This window comes from Vidua macroura, chromosome 20 (genome assembly GCF_024509145.1).
Source record: "Vidua macroura isolate BioBank_ID:100142 chromosome 20, ASM2450914v1, whole genome shotgun sequence".
Lineage (NCBI taxonomy): Eukaryota > Metazoa > Chordata > Aves > Passeriformes > Viduidae > Vidua > Vidua macroura.
Window position 1 is genome coordinate 8,554,994 of NC_071590.1, and position 18,696 is coordinate 8,573,689.

The following is an 18,696-nucleotide window of genomic DNA, read 5'->3' on the forward strand; positions in this document are numbered from 1 at the left end:
ATGGCGAGGAAGGAGCCTGTGCCTGTCCTACCTCCTTGTCCCCAGTGTGCTGACTCAAATTTGGGCACTTTTAGGGATGGTATTTGCTAAGGCAGAACTACTGGGAGAAACCACACCTGGGAGATCCATAATGGAGTCTATCAGCAGCACACTTTCACCTTCTTATTTAATTGTTTTTTAGGGGTGGAGGTGTTTGTATAAAAATCCCCTCTTGCTTTTTTAGATGCCTGTGGGAGGCTCAGTCCCTGAGCAGCACAATTGCCATTGCACCCAGCCAGTTTTGGGTGTCCCCTGTGCCATCCGCAGGAGATTGCATCTGCAGGGCTGGGATCAGAGCAGATAGGAAAGTGATGCTTCTCGCTGCAAGCCCTAATTTTTTAATCATGAGCAAGATCTGGAACGTGTAGCAAGGAAGCAGAACTGATGTTTAAAGGCGCAGCACCAGCACAAAACCACGATGGACTGACTTTGGCCTGGCCCACGTTTCAGGTCCCCTCTCTGCCTGGTGACACTTTAATCTTGTTTGCTGTCCTGCTCTGGTGCTGTGCTGCCCAATATCTGCAGGGAACAGCTCAAAGCTGCTTGCCCCTGCTCCCTGTTCCACACTGCATGTGGTTCCTGTCTCCTGGAGAGGCTCTGCATGAGCAGACCAGCCACAATCCCGAGTCTGGACAGGTCTGGGTTTGGAGAGCATGTGTGCAGTGCCAGTGTCCCCTAGGGACTGGAGATGGGATAATCGGTGCTCTCTGATTGCAGCCAGCAGCTGGCTTGGTTCTAAGGAGGGGCAATGCTGCCTCCTCCCAGCTGCCCCAGCATTTTGGCAGGGGAGGAGGTTCAGGGGGCTCAGCCTGGCTTGGCTCAGGAGCTGCAGCCACTGATGTCCCCACCCGTGGCCTCCTGCCCTCCTCACTGGGACCCACTTTGGTCTCGTTGCAGTTACTTGAAGCCAGATGAGGACAAGAAATCCAAGCACAAGACAGCGGTGAAGAAGAAAACGCTGAACCCCGAGTTCAATGAGGTGGGTGTGGTTCTCACCGAGGGGCTTTTCTCAACCTCAGAGTTAAAAGGTAAAAAAACACCACCTTAGTCACTGTGTGAGGGATTGGGCTTGGGTTCCCCGTGGGCAGCAAAGCCTGAGGAGGAGGATGGGCAGCCCTAGCCCCTGTTTCATCCTGACTCTGCCTCTGCTCCTCCACAGGAGTTTTTCTATGAGATAAAGCACGGAGACCTGGCAAAGAAGACCCTGGAAGTCACTGTGTGGGACTATGACATCGGGAAATCCAACGATTTCATAGGTGAGTAGCTCACTCCAGAAGGTCTCCTTGGCCTCTTTTTTATTTATCTTCACTGCCTGTGCCTCTTATTTCTCCTGCACTCCTCCACCTTCTCCTGCACTCCTCCACCCTCCTGCTTTGCTCTCCATGCCCACATTCATTCTCGCTGGGTTTTGGTTCTGCTTTTATCCCTCTCCTGCACCTGAGCCTCTCACGAGCATCCAAGCAGGGAGAAAATGCATCTGCCTCTCCCCTTCTGTTTTCAGATGTTTTCCTCTGAGTGCAAAACATGTTTAACAGGGAGGTTTCATTTATCTCTGTTGGATGTCTGGGCTGCTTGTGATTTTGTTGCTGGTCACTGTGATTTATCACTAACAAGTGCCCGGTGCCTCTGACAGCTACTGTGATTGCAGTGAGCCCTTGGCACAAGGGACAGGGGCACAGCCTGGGACAGGTCCCAGACCACAGCCACGAGGGAGTGGGGAATTTGGGCTGGATTTCACATCAAGGTTGGATGCTGTGAGGATGCTGACTCACCTGGCTCCCTCCAGCATCCCCCGCTGTCCCCGGGCATCTCTCAGCATCCCTGGCAGAGCTGATGCTCCCCCTCCACCTCTCCCTCTCTCTGTCTCCCTCCCAAGGCGGAGTTGTGTTAGGAATTAACGCCAAAGGGGAGCGGCTGAAGCACTGGTTCGACTGCCTGAAGAACAAGGACAAGAAAATCGAGCGCTGGCACACGCTGACCAACGAGCTGCCGGGCGCCGTCCTCAGCGACTGAGCCCCGCGGGGCCACGGCTCCACAGCCCTTGGGCTCCTCCCAGCTTTGGATACGGGGGATCCCGGGACAGCCAGGAGAGCAGGACACCCCACAGCAGGGCCTGGCTGCAGGGAAGCCCTTCCCAGGGAAGAAGGCACAGGTGGTTTGCTCTGGCGGCCGCTCGCGGCTCCCAAGGCTTTCCCAGAACGCGCCCTGCCACACTCACAGCCCCACTCTCCAGCATGCACGTGCACACTCACACTCACACTCACACTCACACAGGTGTGCACCCCTGCATGCACTGCAGTCTGGCTCCTCTCCCAAATCCTGGCTCCACTCAGTTACCTTCTCGCTGCCTTGCAAGTCAGTGGCAAAAAAAATGAATGCGTCCGTCCGCGTCCGTGTGTCCGGCATCGGCAAAAGGCGTCCCTAAAAACACACAAAACCCAGAACTGTCTCCTCGAGGCAGCTTGTGCCATATCTCTGGTGGTTTGTCAGTCTCTGTGGTTTGGGCCTAAACAGTCTTTTTTGCATTTAAAGCTCCTCCGTTGGAATGTGTCCCTGGTAAACCCGGAAAGAGTGTTCGCTTTCCTTCCAGGAATGTTGTGCTCGTCCTCTCCAGTAACTCGCGTGCAGGCAGCAGAGCTGTGCAGACCACGGTTTTCCTCCTGGGATCAGGCAGCTTCACATTTGGGAGGCAAAATAAAAAAGCTCCCTGGAAAAGCCTGGCTGTTCCTGCTTCCCAGGAAGCAGCTCCTCTCCTAATGAAACCACGCCATGCAGCAGCACGGCTGTTTTTCCAGCAAAGCCAGCTTTCAGGCTGAATTTTTCTATCATTTTTCCATTTTTCATCCCTTTCCAGTTCATCCATTAAATAATGAAGATGCTGAGCCTCGGAGCTGAGCTGGAATTGTGTTTGTAGTTTGGCATGGCCGTGAGGTTGATTCATTTTCTGCCTCAAACAGAATCCAAACCAAATAAATTTCTGTGTATGGCACAGTAATATCAATATGGCACCGTAAAAATATATTAATGTTATAATTATCCCAGATATCATCCTCTGTGATCCACCTTGGCTGCTCTCTTTATCCTCATCCCAGTGGGATAAGCTAAAACTTTCTAGGAATTGCTGCACCATTCCCAAAATGTTTGGAAGCCTTTAAACAATGATTTCTTAGGAAGAGCTGCTCTTTCCCCACAAGTCTCAGTGACCTTCAGCTTCCAAGCCCTGTGCAACTTCTTTTTTTTTTTTTTGTCTTGGGAAACAATGGAATCTCTGGAAACCTATGTTTACTCCTCCAGGTGATGATCCTGTTACACCTTTGATATTGGGGGAGGGGGAGATAAAAGAAAAAAAAAATAATTCATAGGGTTTTTTAAACAACTCAATATTTGTAATGCATCCTGCAGATACACATGGATTTTATTTGAACGCTGGCAGCCTGTCAAGTCAGATGTTCCCACTAATCCTTTCTGGTCCAGCACCTTAAAACCTGGTTGGGGTCTGAGCTTCCAGGGAAGCTCCAGGAGCACCAGGTTGGCTGTGCCTCCCTTTTCTGGCAAAGTTCCTTTCAATCCATCCTTTTTTCCAGCCTATGAAACTGGTTGATGGCTGAGGTGGAGTAGGACATGTGTGTGTGGGTTCCTTCACTTTGTGCCCCAGTCTTTTCTAAGTGGACACTCCGTCCCTCGTCCCAGCTGCATGCAGAGTTGGTGGTTGTCATGCCAGGCCTCGTGAAATGTTTGATACCAATGTTTTGCTACCATGTGAAGGCTGCAGAAAACCGTCCTTACCTGCATCCTGAGAGACTTTTGTATTTCAGTATTACCTATCTGTGTACTTTTGGTCAGATTTGTTAATATTTATAATGAGAACCGAAAATAAAAGGGTTAAAAAATAAAAATTAAAAACAAAAAACGGAAAAAAAAAAAAAAAAAAGTTGTTAATGCTGGTGGTGCAGCTTTTGAATTTGGGGGATGGCAAGGATTTGGGAAGAAATGGTTTTAAACCAGAGCATTGGGGGCTGCTTGGTCCAATATAGCATAAATACTATATATGTACTTATAAGTATTTATATTAAAAAAATATATATGGATATATATATCTATATGGAGATATATCTATATATCTATATATGGATATCTATATCTATATATCTATATATCTATATCTATCTATATCTATCTATATATCTATATATATATATAGATATATATATATATCTATATATCTATATCTATATCTATATATGGAGGGAGAAACTACATATATATGGCCCAATTAAGTATATATACTGCACATATATTTATATTTATTTAATATGTATTTAGTAGCTTTGAAAGCCAGCAAACCCAGGGCACAGGGAATGATGTCCAGATCCAGGTGCCAAGGCTGGGCTCACAGGAAAATCCACCTGGAAAGCACGAAGAAAAAAAAAAATATTTACTCAATTAAATGATGCTCTGTTCAGCCATCAGATTTTTGTTTAAGTCACTCTTTATCCCCTCGGGAATAAAGAGCTGATTATAAAAAGCAGGAGGGAGGACAAACCCTTTGGATTAAAATAAAGCTTAAGGTATTTGAAAGCCAAGCCGCTCTGGGGCACGTCAGCCCCTCCAGCTCTATATAGAGGCTCTGCTTTTGGGGGAGCTCACCTGGCCCAGGTGCTGCTGCTCCATGGACAGCACCCAGGAGCCCCCAAACAGCAGCACCCCGGGGCCTTTCGATGGCCCCCAGTGGCCCCACCAGGCCCCCCGGGCCATGTACCTGGCGGTGGCCGTGCTCATGGGGCTCGTGGTGGCCTCGGCCTCGGTGCTCAACGGCCTGGTCATCGCGGTGTCCATCAGGCACAGGAGGCTGCGCTCGCCCCTGAACTACATCCTGGTGAACCTGGCCCTGGCCAACCTGCTGGTGACGCTCTGCGGCAGCTCCGTCAGCCTCTCCAACAACATCAGCGGCTTCTTCGTGTTCGGGGAACGGCTCTGCCAGCTGGAGGGCTTCATGGTGTCCCTGACGGGTAAGGGGATAATTCCAGACCTGCTGTGCTGATGCCTTTGGGTTTAGCAGAAGGGATTTGGAGATGTTTCACCTCCTAAAGTCTTTCCCCTTGTGGAACTCGTGTCCTTCAGCTCTTGGTTAGTGCAGGGAAGGGTTGGGGAGATGGTTGGGTGTGCCAGGTCACCACACGTCCAGTCTTGGTCTTGACAGAGTGAGAAATGGCACCTGGGGACATTGTTTGGGATGCATTTCATGGGTGGTGGCTGCTGTGCCAGCACACCTGGGGCTGGCTGTGCACCAGGGACTGGAAATTGCACAAAACCTCTCCTTGAGGACACTCCGTTGTTGTAACTGTGAGGCGTCACAGCCACCCATTGCCAACTTCATTTCTAAGGGCCAAATATTGCAGTTGTCCCTGCTGTGAGAGAAGCAGTGCCAAAATCACAGGTTTTAATGGCCAAATTCCACAGCTGTCCCCGATGTAAGAGAAAAAAAACATCCGACTTCTCGTTCAGATAATATTTACTTGAACTAAATCATCATCTACCACATCCCAGCGCAGGCAGCAGAACCTGTTCCTGAGACACAACCCCTGCTGTCCCCCCCAGGCATCGTGGGGCTGTGGTCCCTGGCCATCCTGGCCTTGGAGAGGTACCTGGTGGTCTGCAGACCCCTGGGAGACTTTCGGTTCCAGCACCGGCACGCTGCCAGTGGCTGTGCCTTCACCTGGGGCTGGTCCCTGCTCTGGACAACCCCACCACTCCTGGGCTGGAGCAGCTATGTGCCTGAAGGTAGGGGAGATGTGCATCAGACTCCACTGTGTTGTCTTCTTGCATCTTGTTTTCAAGCCTGGGGTAGCTGGAGAGTGTTGGGGATGGAGTCTAAAGGGTTCATCTCTCCCGTTAATACCTCCTGCTTGCTCAGCCAACAATCCTCTCCTGGAGGCTGTTCTTTGGAAGTTCCCCACCACAGGACACTCTATTGGAGCCAGGAGCTGCTCTGGCTGTACACACCCAGCCCAAACCCACTCTTGCAGGGGCCTGGCACAACAAATCACAGAGGGCACCTGGCCAGCCCAAACCCCCAGTGGCTGATCTCCAGGGATGGACACGAGGTGCACGGGTGGCATGGCCGTTTTGGAGCCCATCCTTGAGCCCTTATCCAAGCCCTAACTGCTTTAGGCTCATTCCCAACCTTTGTTCCAGGCCTGAGAACCTCCTGCGGGCCCAACTGGTACACGGGCGGCAGCAACAACAGCAGCTACATCCTGGCCTTGTTTGTCACCTGCTTTGTGATGCCCCTCAGCCTGATCCTCTTCTCCTACACCAACCTGCTGCTGACCCTGCGGGCAGTAAGTGCGCCCGGCGCGGGCGAGCCGGCGCCGCTCCGCTCCCAAAGCGTCTCGGTCGGGATGGAGAGCCTCAGGGCGGGTTTTGGGGCCAGCCAGAGGACCTGGCTCCTCCTGGCACTGCCATCGGGGCTCCCAAGGGATGGGATGCTGTTCCAAGCTGCTGACAGGCACCTCCCTCTCTCCCAAACTCCCCGCAGGCCGCGGCGCAGCAGCAGGAGTCGGACACGACGCAGCAGGCGGAGCGGGAGGTGACGCGCATGGTGGTGGCCATGGTGGTGGCCTTCCTCACCTGCTGGCTGCCCTACGCCACCTTTGCACTGGTGGTGGCCACCAACAAGGACATTGTCATCCAGCCAGCCCTGGCATCCCTGCCCTCCTACTTCTCCAAGACGGCCACGGTTTACAACCCCATCATCTACGTCTTCATGAACAAACAGGTAAGAGAAAGCTCCAAACAAACAAACCAACCAACAAACCAAGCTGGAGAACAGCTGGACAGGCTCAAAAATCCTGAACCATCTGTCCTATCTAGAAGTGTGGTCACAGGCTCGGGGTTGCTGTGTAAGCAGCAAGGATTTGGGGAATAAGATGGAAAGGGAGGGAGCAGCCTGCGAGCCCGAACAAGAGCTCATTTTCTGCTTCCATGGTTTTATGGGGTCAGGCAACTTAATGTTGGCTCACAAGCTGCTCGTTGAAGGCACAAAGCAAACAGAATGAAACTTTTATTGTCCATAAACCACAAAGAGTTGGGCTGGGAATAGACAGAGATCTTTCCCAAAATATAACCAGCGTCCAAGCTGCCGAGTCTCCAGGTGACACCGGATTTCTACTGCCACAAATAACCTGTCCCTTCCTTCCCTGCCCAGTTCCAGAGCTGCCTGCTGGGAATGCTCTGCTGTGGTTACCACCCCCGGGGGATGGGGAAAACCTCTCCAGCCACCCCGAGTCCCCAGGTCGCTGCAGAGGGGCTGAGGAACAAGGTGACACCATCTCACCCCGTGTGACAGCTGCCACGTCCTGCCTGCACCGGTGCCAGCTCCAGGATCTGCCTGTGCCACCCACAGCAGCACAGAGGGGCTCAGGGTGGAGCTGATGGGGGGCTCTCAGAGGATGGAGAGGTCCCCAGCAACAAAAAAAAAAAGATGTGACAGTGTCTTCTTGCAGGTGAGGAGCCATCCCCTCATGGAAAAAAACAGATTTTTACTATGTCCCTGTCCTAAGGAACCCCCTCCCTCCCAGCCCCTCACCTTGGAGCCTTTCAAGAACACCAAATAAAAAATGAACAGTAATTTTTCCTCAGTGCCCAACATCCCAGGTGGCTGTTTGGCCCAGAGTCAGGTGGAACATGGTCTGTCACCATCCCCTGACCGACCAAGCCCTGTCTGCAACGCCTGGTCCTGCTGTGAAGTTCAGGGAGATGCTGTAAATCTGGCATAAATCCAGCAGGAATGTTTAAGAGCCAACTGTGTTAATAAACACTGATAAATACTGAGCAGTTCATCTGTTTTATTGGCTGATAGAAGGTTTGACAGAAAACACATCCCCTCCTGCCACCAGAGCTGGCACATCCCTCGTGGTAAGTGCCACAAACATCGCTACAGACAGCCAGGAATAAAAACAGACACAAAGTTAATTTTCTTTTTTTAGAGTTAAGGCAATAAGGGATGGTCTGAATCCACTGATTTCCCAGCAAGGGTGAAAACACAAGTGGTAACAGGCCCCAAGGCATAGCAGAGGCCCACCAGCAGCAAACAAAAGATGCCAAAGCCTGTAAGGATAAAATAAAAGATAAAAAATCTCCACAGGCTCCACAGCTTCACACCTCATCTTAGATCTCCAATCCCACTCTTTATCTACCCCAGCTGCAATCACTTCTGTTTTTGGAGGCAGATTCTGCCATTCAGGAAAGGCTTCTGAAAGTGATTTTGAAGACAAGCAAGTCGATGAAACTGGGTTTCACCCAATTTCTCTATCTCTAAAAAAGCCTGCCTGCCTTCAGAGTTGTTTTACAGATTTCTGATCCTGAACCTGATCCTGAACTGCTTTCAAAATGAGGTGATCCACAGCCAGGCACCCCAGCAATCTGCACTGCCATGGAGAATGATGAGATGTGGGAGACTGAGGGTTTGGGGTTCTTTTTTCGCCACCATCTGAGATTCTCTGCTTCAAACCAAAAATAAAACAAAACTCCCCAAACCAGCCCAGTACAAAGGAGTGAAACATGTTGGAGCATCCTGGGCTAGTGGAAGGTAGCAGAGGGGTGGAATTATGTAATATTTATGGTATTTTCCAACCCAAACCATTCCATGATTGCATGACCTGGTGTGGGGGGACAGGACACCCATCCCCATCCCTGTCTCAGCCTCCCTCTCTCCTGCTGTGCAGAACAGCTCAGCTCACAGGACTCAGAGAGGAATTAGAACAGCTCAGTATCACTGTTTTAATTTAATTAATTGGGCTTTCATTCCCTGAGAAGCTGAAAAGCAGCATTAGATGGGCCCTCTGATCTCCTCTGCTGTCTTGCACTGGTCCTTGTTTAATTGTTCCTGTTAATCACAGCTTTTGTGCCCCATGCTTTATGTTATCAGGATGATTTACATCCATGCTAAACTTAAATCTGGGAAAGTACAAGCAGCTGAGAAACTGAAATCTCTGTTGTGTTCTGGCCCCGATAAGGAGATCAGACAGGCTATGGGGCTACTTGAAAGGCCCTCCACCAACAGAAATAAAAATTCTCCACATTAAGATAAAAAAAAGATAGGGAAACGGTTCACAGTCTGCTCACCATTTGGTCCCACAGATAAAATAGAACAAGAAATGCAGGAAGCTGAGATTTCACATGTTGCTATCCATCCAGTGATGGATAATTCTGTGCATGTGAAAACGCTCCCGTGCTGCTCTCCACCACACTGCTGCAGGCCCACGGGCTTTGGCTACTTTTTATTTAATTGAACAAGCCTGAAACCCAACAAAAACACTGCCCAAAGTGAGAGGGAATAGCCCCCAGCTGTGAGTCACAAGCCACCAAGGACAGAATCACAAAATAAAAATTTGCAATGTAACTTTTTGCACTCTCTATCCCTGCTGCTGACGCAGCCCCAGGGCCATGGGGAGCAGGATCTTGTTCCAGCAGCTCCTACCAGGAATAAAAACCCTTCTGCCTGGAGCACAGGAGTCCCACACAGAGAATCCAGCTTGGTACAAGCCTGGGTTAGAAAATATGAAACCTTTTTTGGGACAGAATTGTGTCACAGCCCGGGGCGAGGCCTGTGCTAGGCCTGAGGCGCTTCTGCTCCAGCTCTGTCACTGCCACCACAGCACAAACACAAAAAAGATTTTTATTTTCTCTTATCTTTCCTCAGAAAGCTCCCTCACCTCTGCAGCATCCTCCCTGGTTGTATCATGGGCTGATGATGGGAAGCAGCATTAAAAACAAGTGAAAAACCCCAACAAAACAACCCCAAAAATGAACCTCCCAGCCAGAAAGAGAACCAAAGGCAGCACTATAACCTTGGAAACTTTTATTAATGTTGTTAAACCAAATTAACAGGTGCAGAATTGGAGCATTTCCTTGCAAAAGCAGGAATGAAGATGCAAAACTTGACACTGCCAAAAATGTGCAAAACCAGCTCAAAGCCCAGGGAACAGGACAACCTTCACTCCTGCACCTTGAACAGTATTTATCACAAAAAAGTGTTAAGTATGAAATTGCTGTGCCCAGCAAAATTCTCATCCAAAACTCAATTATATCCAGAGATCTTGGTGGTTTTTTTTGGACGAGGCCTACCAAAAGTGTGGGTAAATTAAACACCAGGTATCTTCATAACAACCACATTTTTTTCACATTCTTGTCTGATGCTGGCAGGGAACATATTGCTGCACTTGCAATCTCTGGAGAACACTGCCTTTTCCTCATTAGCTTTTTGCACAGCAATTAATCCCTTTAATCAGTCAAATCAGTTCAACACTAGATCACAAAAGCACTAAGTAAAGCGAAAACAAGAAATTACCTTGTTAAATTTAATGAGCAAGGAAAAACAGACACTACATGGGCTGTAACACTCCAGCATGGAAACATTTCAGTGCCTGAGCAGCACCAGCAGCCCACAGAATTACAATCATTTTGTCTTTAATCTGAAAACTGCATAATGCAACAGAGCAAGGAATTCTTTAGCTTATGAAAATGTGCACGTGCAGAATAAAAAGCAGTTTCATAAGGATGTGACAGTAAAAAAAAAACCAGCTCACTTCTGCACACTGACACTGCCTGGGCATGCAACAATGGCATCAAACCAGTACAAACCACATCAGAACACAGAGCATTAGATTTTCTTCTGAACTTGCTGCTGCTGTTAATGAAGTCTGAGCTTTACAGGTGTTTATGTGGCCAAAAAGGGCTGTAATTCACAGACTAAACACTGTGCAAGCAGCAGCAAGCAGGTGATGTGTAGAACTTATTCACTCTGTGTTTTAATCATGGAGAGAGCTCTCATCCAAAACAATTATCCTGCAGGAGACCAAAAAAAAAAAAAAAAAAAAAAAAAAAAAAAAGGAGTAAAAAAAGGTTAGGAAGTTGTTTTTTCTTACATAAAGTACAAGATGAAGGGAATGGGATTTCATAGTGCTTCTTTTTCATGGAAAACAGGATTGCAGCTCATGCCACAAATAAATTTCTACCACAATTCCAGTTTAACTCACAGAGTCTCACCTGAAGGGTGGAGCTGGAGTCAGCTGCTGCTGGGAGTGGGATTTCTGATCCTTGATCTCATCTAAAAACCAGGGAAATTCAGCTCAGAACATGAAAGCCACACAGAGACAACAAGGGAATCAAGAGCTAGAGGTTCCTCTGCTTGATTCATTCAGCCATATTTGGAATCAGAACCCAGTCCCAGCTCTGCTGCTCCTGGTGCATCACCCAGGACCCTTGTGGTGATCAGAAAATCAGAAACCAATCCTGATTTCCATCCCTGAAGCCAAATCCCAGCTCAGCTGGGGAGCTCTGGCAGAAAACAGGGGCACAGCTGCTAATGCTGTAACAATTTGTTATTGTAATGCAATAACAAGCACAGTGATGTCACCCCCAGGCTTCTACATTTTAAAATTACCATCAATATTTCCAAAAGTAACCAGAGATTTGGGACATTTCAAACTTTGGGTGCATCCAGCAGCTCTACAGACAAAGGGCACCTGCTGAAGTCCCTGCACAGCTTCCTGGTGCTCTACCTCCAGCCCAGGCTCCTCTCTCTTCTACTCCATTCTTCCTTCCAGCATCTTCTGGATCCTGCAGGCTGGCAGCCCTTGAATGACAGAGTTTTGTCATTTTGTCATCTCTCTTTTTTTTTTTTTTTTAAACAGGATGAAACATAAAATTCTGATGCCAAACATGAGAATGTCTCGAGTTCCTTTGTGAGACAGAAGTTAGGGACCACTTATGAGCACTCACTGTGGAGTTGTTCAGAGTTACTGGGCTCTGATCTTTAGTTCTAAGAGGAAAAGCAGTTATTTTGGATGTGAATATTTTCCTTAAAATGATGTTTAAATTACTTCTGCCACGTTCTTCAAATTTCCTAATATACTGCAATGAAAGCAAAACCATTTTCACAAACTCTTCTTTATAAAGAGCTTTTGTGACTCTGTTCTCTTAATGCACATTTTCTCTGTCTCAAAAAATTCCCCCATTCTGTCAAATTATCTCTGATTTCTGTGAAGACCAAGCACTGCCTTCCAGGGCTGTTGAAGTATTTGCTTTCCACCTCCAGGAAGCTTTATTAACAAAACATTCTTTTCCCTCTCAATTTTGTAGGAGAGTTCACACTCGTGTCTCCAGGCAAGTTCCCTGACACTCCACTCCCTAAGGAGTCACAGCCCATCTTCTGAAAAGTCCTCCACAGATCTGTACACAGCACACAAAATAAACCCTTGAACACAAATATAAATGATCAGCTCACCCAAGAGTGTGTCCCTGAGGTTGTTCTTGGATCTCCTCATCTCCAGGAACTGCATGGAGCATTCTTTCCAAAATATCATCGAGACTGGAGTGAGCCCTGTTAAATGAAAGATTCCAAAGTGATGGTGACAAGGTTCATGCTGCAAATTTCCAAATAAAACATTTGGTATTCAAAGTTTTCTGTAAACATTGAATCTTGTTAAAATTCTAAGTCTTTGTAACTCAAAGCCAAGCATGCCTTCCCATCCTTTTTCATACCTTTCTGTATCCTCTGCTAGATGAAATGACTCAGTCCATGAACTCTGATTTGTCTTCTCATTTCTCTCAGATTCTTTTCCTGACTCTCTGTTTTCCATTTGAACTTGATCAAGAGCTATTCATACAAACAGCAAGATTTTAGTATCAAAGGAAGGTAAATAAAGACATTAAAATGCTGTTTTCTTTGCTGCACTTGGGCAATTTCCAGTTGCCCACTTCTCAGTGAGGTCTGATTTTCTACCAGATGAACAAATTCCCATTATCTGCAGTCAAAGGTGGCAGCAGCAAGGCCCAGATAAATATTTCACTCCAACACACTTCCAGATTCACAGGACTCCACATTTTGTTTCCCACTGAAATGAAAAATGCATGTGGAAATGAATCTTTAATCTTGCCCCTTCCAATCCCAGATATGGGAGAGAAATCCAAGGGAAACCTGAGGATGACAGCTTGGTTTGCCTATTTATCAAAATCCCGTGATTTCCCCTCAAAGACTTATCAGCAAGTTCTGCTCCCCCCAGAAATCAGGGTTAGGGTTGGGCTTAGGGTTGAGAAAAACTCTACAGCTCCAGGAACACTGGGGCTGGGAAGGGCACCCCACAGTGAATTTTCTGATCTGGAAATTCATGGTGATGGGGTTAAACTTAGGTTTGGGTTAATGGGGAATATTTCAGCCCCTTCTGCTGGGCTCTGATAAGCAGGAAGCACGAGGCTGCCACAGAAAATGGGAGTCTGAAATAGCTGTGCTTTATGCAAATACAAGAAAACCACAGTGACTGAGCAGCCAGCAATAGCCTGCTGCAGTCCTCTCCCCCTAAAAACAAGAAGCTCCAATGAACTTCCATCCCTCAGGAAAAGATTTAACAAAGCTGTAGGATAACCAAACATGTGCCAGCATCATTCTCAAGTGACTGTGTTATTTAGCTTTTGACAGATTTAACACATGTTCTGCCTTTTTTTTTTTTTTTTTGCCTTTTTTTGTCTGCTTCTTTTTTTTTCTACTGCTGCTCACTTTGTGACTCACTGGAGGGAAAAAAAAAGCACAGCCTATAAACATTTAGGTTTTCTGCTCCTCTGACACGACTTGTTGTACATCTAAAAATGATTCCCACTTAGCACCATTTGCATTTGCAGCAGCACAAAGATTCACCACTCTGCTGTCTTTGTAACAGAGCAGGAAATACAATATTCATTACCCCAGTGGAAGCTATTTTCTTCCTCTATGAAATCAGAGGCATTATTTCATGCTGGAGAATTAGGAACATTAACAGGTAGGGTGCACTGGCCACTTTCTGAACTGAATCACTCTCCCAGAATGGAAACTTCAATGGATTTTACATCACCTGCCCACCACCTCTGCTCCTGTGGCTGTTGCCACCTGTGTTGGAACACAGCACAAGCTACAGTGGCATAATAAAAGCAGAAAATTAATTCTCCTGGTTAGACCTGCAAACCTCCCACAGCAGCTCCCCGTGGACTTTGGAGGGAACACACAGGGAAAGGCAGCAAACACTGGTGGGGGCACCAAGCTAAAAATTGCAGCTTATTGTTACAGCTGAACACACAGTGACGAGGACTCAGAGGCAGTTTGCAGCGAGGCAAAAGGAATTTTCTATTTTTAATCTCTACTTTGGGACTGTTAGCAACCAACCATTCATTTCCACTCCGGAGTCTTGCAATCCTATCCCTTCCAAGTCTGGAGTGATGGAATCTTGCTGCTTTAAGTGTTCTGTTAAAAACAGCATTATTTCCATATTGATCTAGGTCGACTACACACTAAAGTACCATACAACTTTATCCATCCAACCCTAGAGGAAAACCTGCACGTGATTTAGAATTATTTTATATATTACCCTACAAACTGCCCCTGACATCACTGATGATGCCAATCTCCACAGGTTCTTGTTTTGGTGAATGAGTCAGGATGGACATTTTAATTACCCCAATGTCTGGTGTTAATTTAGGAAGAGCTTAGTGATGGATAAGCAAAGAAAACTCTTCTCCAACACCCTCCCAGTGAAAACCACACGGAGTTTTTACACTTTCTGACTGGAGATGTGTGAACAAAAGAAGAAATGTAAATCACTGAGCTCTGCACAGACACCTGGGGGGTGCAGCTGCCTCCTCTAATGGGGAACACAAATTGCTCCAGGACACCTTTGAAAAATTCAGTGTACACCAAATTCCTCTCTGTGTTAAACTCCACCTGCACTCAGTGTGATGTCAGCAGCAGCAAGGAAACCACTCAGAGAAATGCAGAGGCTTCAAGAACTGCCAGTTATTTAAGCTGTTGATCATTTAAGCTCTTGATCTTCCTAATAATTGACTGCAACTAATTTGGAAGCTCCAGTGTATTTTGGCAGTGAATGGTTTGGGAGAAATCCTGACTGAGCACAGCTGGAAAGCCTCCCGCAGTTTGGGGTGAAGTGCCTCTTACCAATTTCATCCAGCAGCTCTTGGGCTGGTGGAGGCAGCTCATCAATGGAGGGGGGAGATGCCTCTGAGAGTGCTGAGAGAGAGGAAAAAAAAAATTCTAGTTAATTAGCAGTGATTAATCCTTAATAACTGTGACATAAGCTTACGCTCTGATAGCATCTTGCTTACATATTTCATTTAACACCCTGCACGAGCCTGGCTCATTCATATTTTATCAAATGTCCCTAAATAATTCCATAATGGAAAAATCATTTCGAGCCAGACTTGCACGTTCAGCTCTCAATGCTGTATCAGAAATCTGAGGCCAGTAATATTTACACTTCAAACAGAGGTTGATTTAGAGGTCAGAGTTCTTAGTCTGCAGGTGCAAACACAAAATCCATAACCTAATTAGCACCAGCAGTACATGGTTGAGTGCTTAGCTATTTATCCCTCTAAAAACAGACATCCAGGAGCAAGAAAAGATGGAGAAAAAAAGGAAAAATAATTAATAGACTGCTGAATTTCCTTTCAAATCCATTTCTCTGTTTATTGAACCATTTATTTTGGCTGGGGCTGGGATAAAAGACTTACCAGGTGCCTGCCTGGTGCTCCTCAGGGATGAAGCAACTGGTGGCAACCCAACCTGTGTGAGATCAAACAGAATTAAATACAAGAAGGTAAATTGAAAAACTGCTGATCTTCAATCCTCCCCTTCAACATCCTAAATCCAAAATGAGGTAGAACCTTCAATTAAAGCCTGAGCTGACCATTAAATTTTAAACTAAGCTTTTCAATCAGTCCAGAATATGAAAATAGAGTAAGACTGATGTGTCAAAAATTTTGCTTAGATTGCTGTGCAGTCATATTTTAGCTGTGAGATACCATCAGCTACATAATCTTTATTTCAACACCCTGAACGGACAGTTGGATGGGAATTTTCTGACTGGAAAGTTCCGAGATTTCTTCAGTTCCCATTCTCTGCTTGGGATCTTTCACTATTAAAGCCAGGCACATTTGTTCATCAGAAGAGCCCCCCCCAAAATTAAGAATTTGTAACCAGAGGCAAATCCCTCAAAGTGGCACTATGCACTTAATTCTGGAATAAGATTTTGGACAAGAAGCAACAGCATCAGCAAGGCCACGCAGGGCAACTCTGCCCTGTGAATGAATTTAATGAATTCCAAGTGTTCTGGCACTGGAGCAGCACGACACAGACCTGCCTGTGTCAGGTCAGCTACACAATGAGCGCTCGCTGCCGCCGTGCCTGAGCAAACTCTGATTCCAGCTCTGAACCACAACCCCAGCAGTGGAAATAATCAGAAAGGTGAAAAGGCAACTGTTTTATATAAAACTGCCTGCAAAGACAACTTGAGATAATGCTGCGGCTCAGGAACACCTTCAGCGCCAAAAGGATCAGTGGAAATCGCTGCAGTGACCTTGGAAACTCGGCACTCCAGAGAGAGGGGTTTTGACAGAACAAGGCTGAGGAGATTGGGCACATTTAATGTGCAGGAAAAGGACAAACCCCTGATCAAAGGGCTCATTCAACCCACATTTCGTTGAGTCCATTCTGGACTCCGGCCGGAATCCAGTCCGGGTTTTCCCTTTTGCTGAGTCCATTCAGGATGCCATCTGAAATCCAGTCCGGGTTTTCCCTTTTGCCGAGTCCATTCTGGACTCAATCTGAAATCCGGCCCGGGTTTTCCCTTTTGCCGAGTCCATTCCAGACTCTGGCCAAAATCTGTCTGGATTTTCCCTTTTGCCAAATCCGTTCTGGACTCCGGCCAAAATCCAGTCTGGGTTTTCTCTTTTGCTGAGAACATTCAGGACTCTGGCCAAAGTCCGGTCCAGGTTTTCCATTTTGACCAATCCATTCCCGACTCCAGCCAAAGTCCAGTCTGGGTTTTCTCTTTTGCCGAGTCAATTCCAGATTCCATCTGAAATCCGGTTCGAGTTTTTTACGTTGCCAAATCCATTCCTGACTCTGGCCAAAATCCGGTCCGAGTTTTCCATTTTGCCGAATCCATTCCGAACTCTGGCCAAAATCCGGTCTGAATTTTCCCTTTTGCCGAATTCATTCCTGACTCCGGCCAAAATCCGCTCCGGGTTTTCCCTCCTGCCGAGTCCAGCGGAATCCAAGATTCCAGGGGCTGGATGCGGGAATTCCCTCCAGCCAGGCAGGGATGCGGGGCAGGGAAGGGCCCCTTGGAGAGGCCAACGTGCCCCAGCAAGAGGAACCCAAACCTTGGTGAAAGGTTCTGAAAATCAATCAGGATTTCTGCCCCTTCATCAACAGAGCCACCATTCCAATCCACTCACAAAGACCTACAAGCATTTCTCTGCTTGCATTGCTTTTTTAATAAAAGTACTGCTAAAAATATTTTCAAGGAACGTTAAAAGAATATTTAAAGAAACTCCTGGCCTAAGTTATTTTCTGACTTACAGGCTCTTTCAGTGCAAATGGGCAAACTCTTGGGGCCACCACTGGAATTTCCACGCTCCTCTCCCCTTCACAGGCTGTGGTGAAAGTCTTGAACGCTGTGGAGGAGGTCTCTTGAGAGCCACAAAAGGAAAAATCTGAAGAAAATTCACGGCACTGTTTGTATTTCTCAAAGGCCAATGGAAATTTTTCCTCTAAAATTAAAAAAAAAAAAAAAAACACAGTGAAAAAAAAAAAAAGCAAAGCTGGAGAATTATTTTTGGAATTTTTGTATCTTTAGCACATTTCAACAGAAGCAGAAAAATGTTTAAAGGGAACAGGCATTTGCACAAGAGAAACTGTTACCCATAAAAGACCAAACTGATAACCCAGGAGTTCACCTCAGACAAAACTTGGCCAACTGAGAAATCCCAGCCACTGTGTTACACCAAAATATTGAAGCACAAAGCAGATTTTAATTAATTACTGTAAATCACTCCAGCTCAACAAACATTTATCATGTTATTCAACTTGTTGTAAACATTCAATCCATCCTGAGTGCTTATCAAATTGCCTTTAAAGTGCTAAAATCCACATGTATCAGCTCAAATTTAAATCACTCAATTTCTGATTGATGAAGGCTGCCAATATCTTCCAGAAACCTTTCAGGCAGCCACATTTTCAGCTGTGTCCCTGTAAATTCTCCTTTGGGACAGTGAGATTCCCAACAAGAGGAACAACAGCATTTCTCGTGCAAGCATTTCTGCACAGAGAAATGGAGCTTTTCATTCACCTCGCTGATTTTTACATTAAAAAAAAAAAAAAAAAAAAATTCCTGGCAGGAAAGATCTGGCACAGAGAGGAGAAATCATTCCCTGAAATCCTCTTTTTCCCCCTGCCTGCATTACCTGAGCCCAGGGGGGTGCTGACACTGGTGGGAGCGTGGCTCAGCCGAGGTGTTTTGAACTCCACACCCCTCTGGAAATTCTGCTCACAGGGGATGCTGGACAAATCCTGAATATCTGCCACGGATCTGAATTGTTGAGAGATGTTCAGAGAATTAGAACAGCCACTTCCTGCACCTGTGAATCACCAGATCCTGCTGTTTGCAGGGTCTTGAAATTTTAATTTCGTGCAGTCTTATCCAGCTCGCTGGAATGGAGGGAGGGAGATGTTCCCTTTGCAACTTCCCACAGGAATCTTGGGAGGCCCAAAATCACCGTCCTCAGGAAAGTTGCAGAGGCAGAAAAGGTTAATTATTTGCTTCCCTTTCC

General features: G+C 46.7%; 3 protein-coding genes across 9 annotated transcripts in view; 2 read left to right on the top strand and 1 right to left on the bottom strand.

The window, feature by feature from the left end:
* DOC2B (double C2 domain beta) overlaps window positions 1-3,992 on the top strand; it is a 29,971-nt gene extending 25,979 nt beyond the window's left edge. Inside the window, exons 7-9 of the mRNA XM_053995663.1 lie at window positions 937-1,018; window positions 1,199-1,295; window positions 1,916-3,992. Of these exons, the coding sequence (XP_053851638.1) occupies window positions 937-1,018; window positions 1,199-1,295; window positions 1,916-2,052 (316 nt within the window). The 3' untranslated portion in view covers window positions 2,053-3,992. The remainder of the gene's footprint in view (window positions 1-936; window positions 1,019-1,198; window positions 1,296-1,915) is intronic.
* Window positions 3,993-4,708: 716 nt separating this feature from the next.
* On the top strand, window positions 4,709-7,454 carry LOC128817470 (pinopsin). The gene is made up of 5 exons (XM_053995955.1): window positions 4,709-5,048; window positions 5,638-5,820; window positions 6,235-6,380; window positions 6,578-6,817; window positions 7,247-7,454. Exons 1-5 carry the CDS (start codon window positions 4,709-4,711, stop codon window positions 7,382-7,384), a joined length of 1,047 nt encoding a protein of 348 aa, XP_053851930.1. The 3' UTR covers window positions 7,385-7,454.
* A 2,432-nt stretch (window positions 7,455-9,886) lies between these two features.
* TEX14 (testis expressed 14, intercellular bridge forming factor) overlaps window positions 9,887-18,696 on the bottom strand; it is a 34,874-nt gene continuing 26,064 nt past the window's right edge. For 3 of the 7 annotated variants that reach the window (XM_053995530.1, XM_053995529.1, XM_053995536.1), the window contains exons 22-31: window positions 18,331-18,455; window positions 17,447-17,637; window positions 15,595-15,646; window positions 15,023-15,094; window positions 14,237-14,314; window positions 12,586-12,700; window positions 12,329-12,424; window positions 11,568-11,677; window positions 11,089-11,149; window positions 9,887-10,887 (exon numbers count right to left, since the gene is read on the bottom strand). In XM_053995530.1, the coding sequence (XP_053851505.1) occupies window positions 10,851-10,887; window positions 11,089-11,149; window positions 11,568-11,677; window positions 12,329-12,424; window positions 12,586-12,700; window positions 14,237-14,314; window positions 15,023-15,094; window positions 15,595-15,646; window positions 17,447-17,637; window positions 18,331-18,455 (937 nt within the window). In that variant the 3' untranslated portion in view covers window positions 9,887-10,850. The remainder of the gene's footprint in view (window positions 10,888-11,088; window positions 11,150-11,567; window positions 11,678-12,328; window positions 12,425-12,585; window positions 12,701-14,236; window positions 14,315-15,022; window positions 15,095-15,594; window positions 15,647-17,446; window positions 17,638-18,330; window positions 18,456-18,696) is intronic. The other 4 variants (XM_053995531.1, XM_053995533.1, XM_053995535.1 and 1 more) reach the window with 4 other exon arrangements.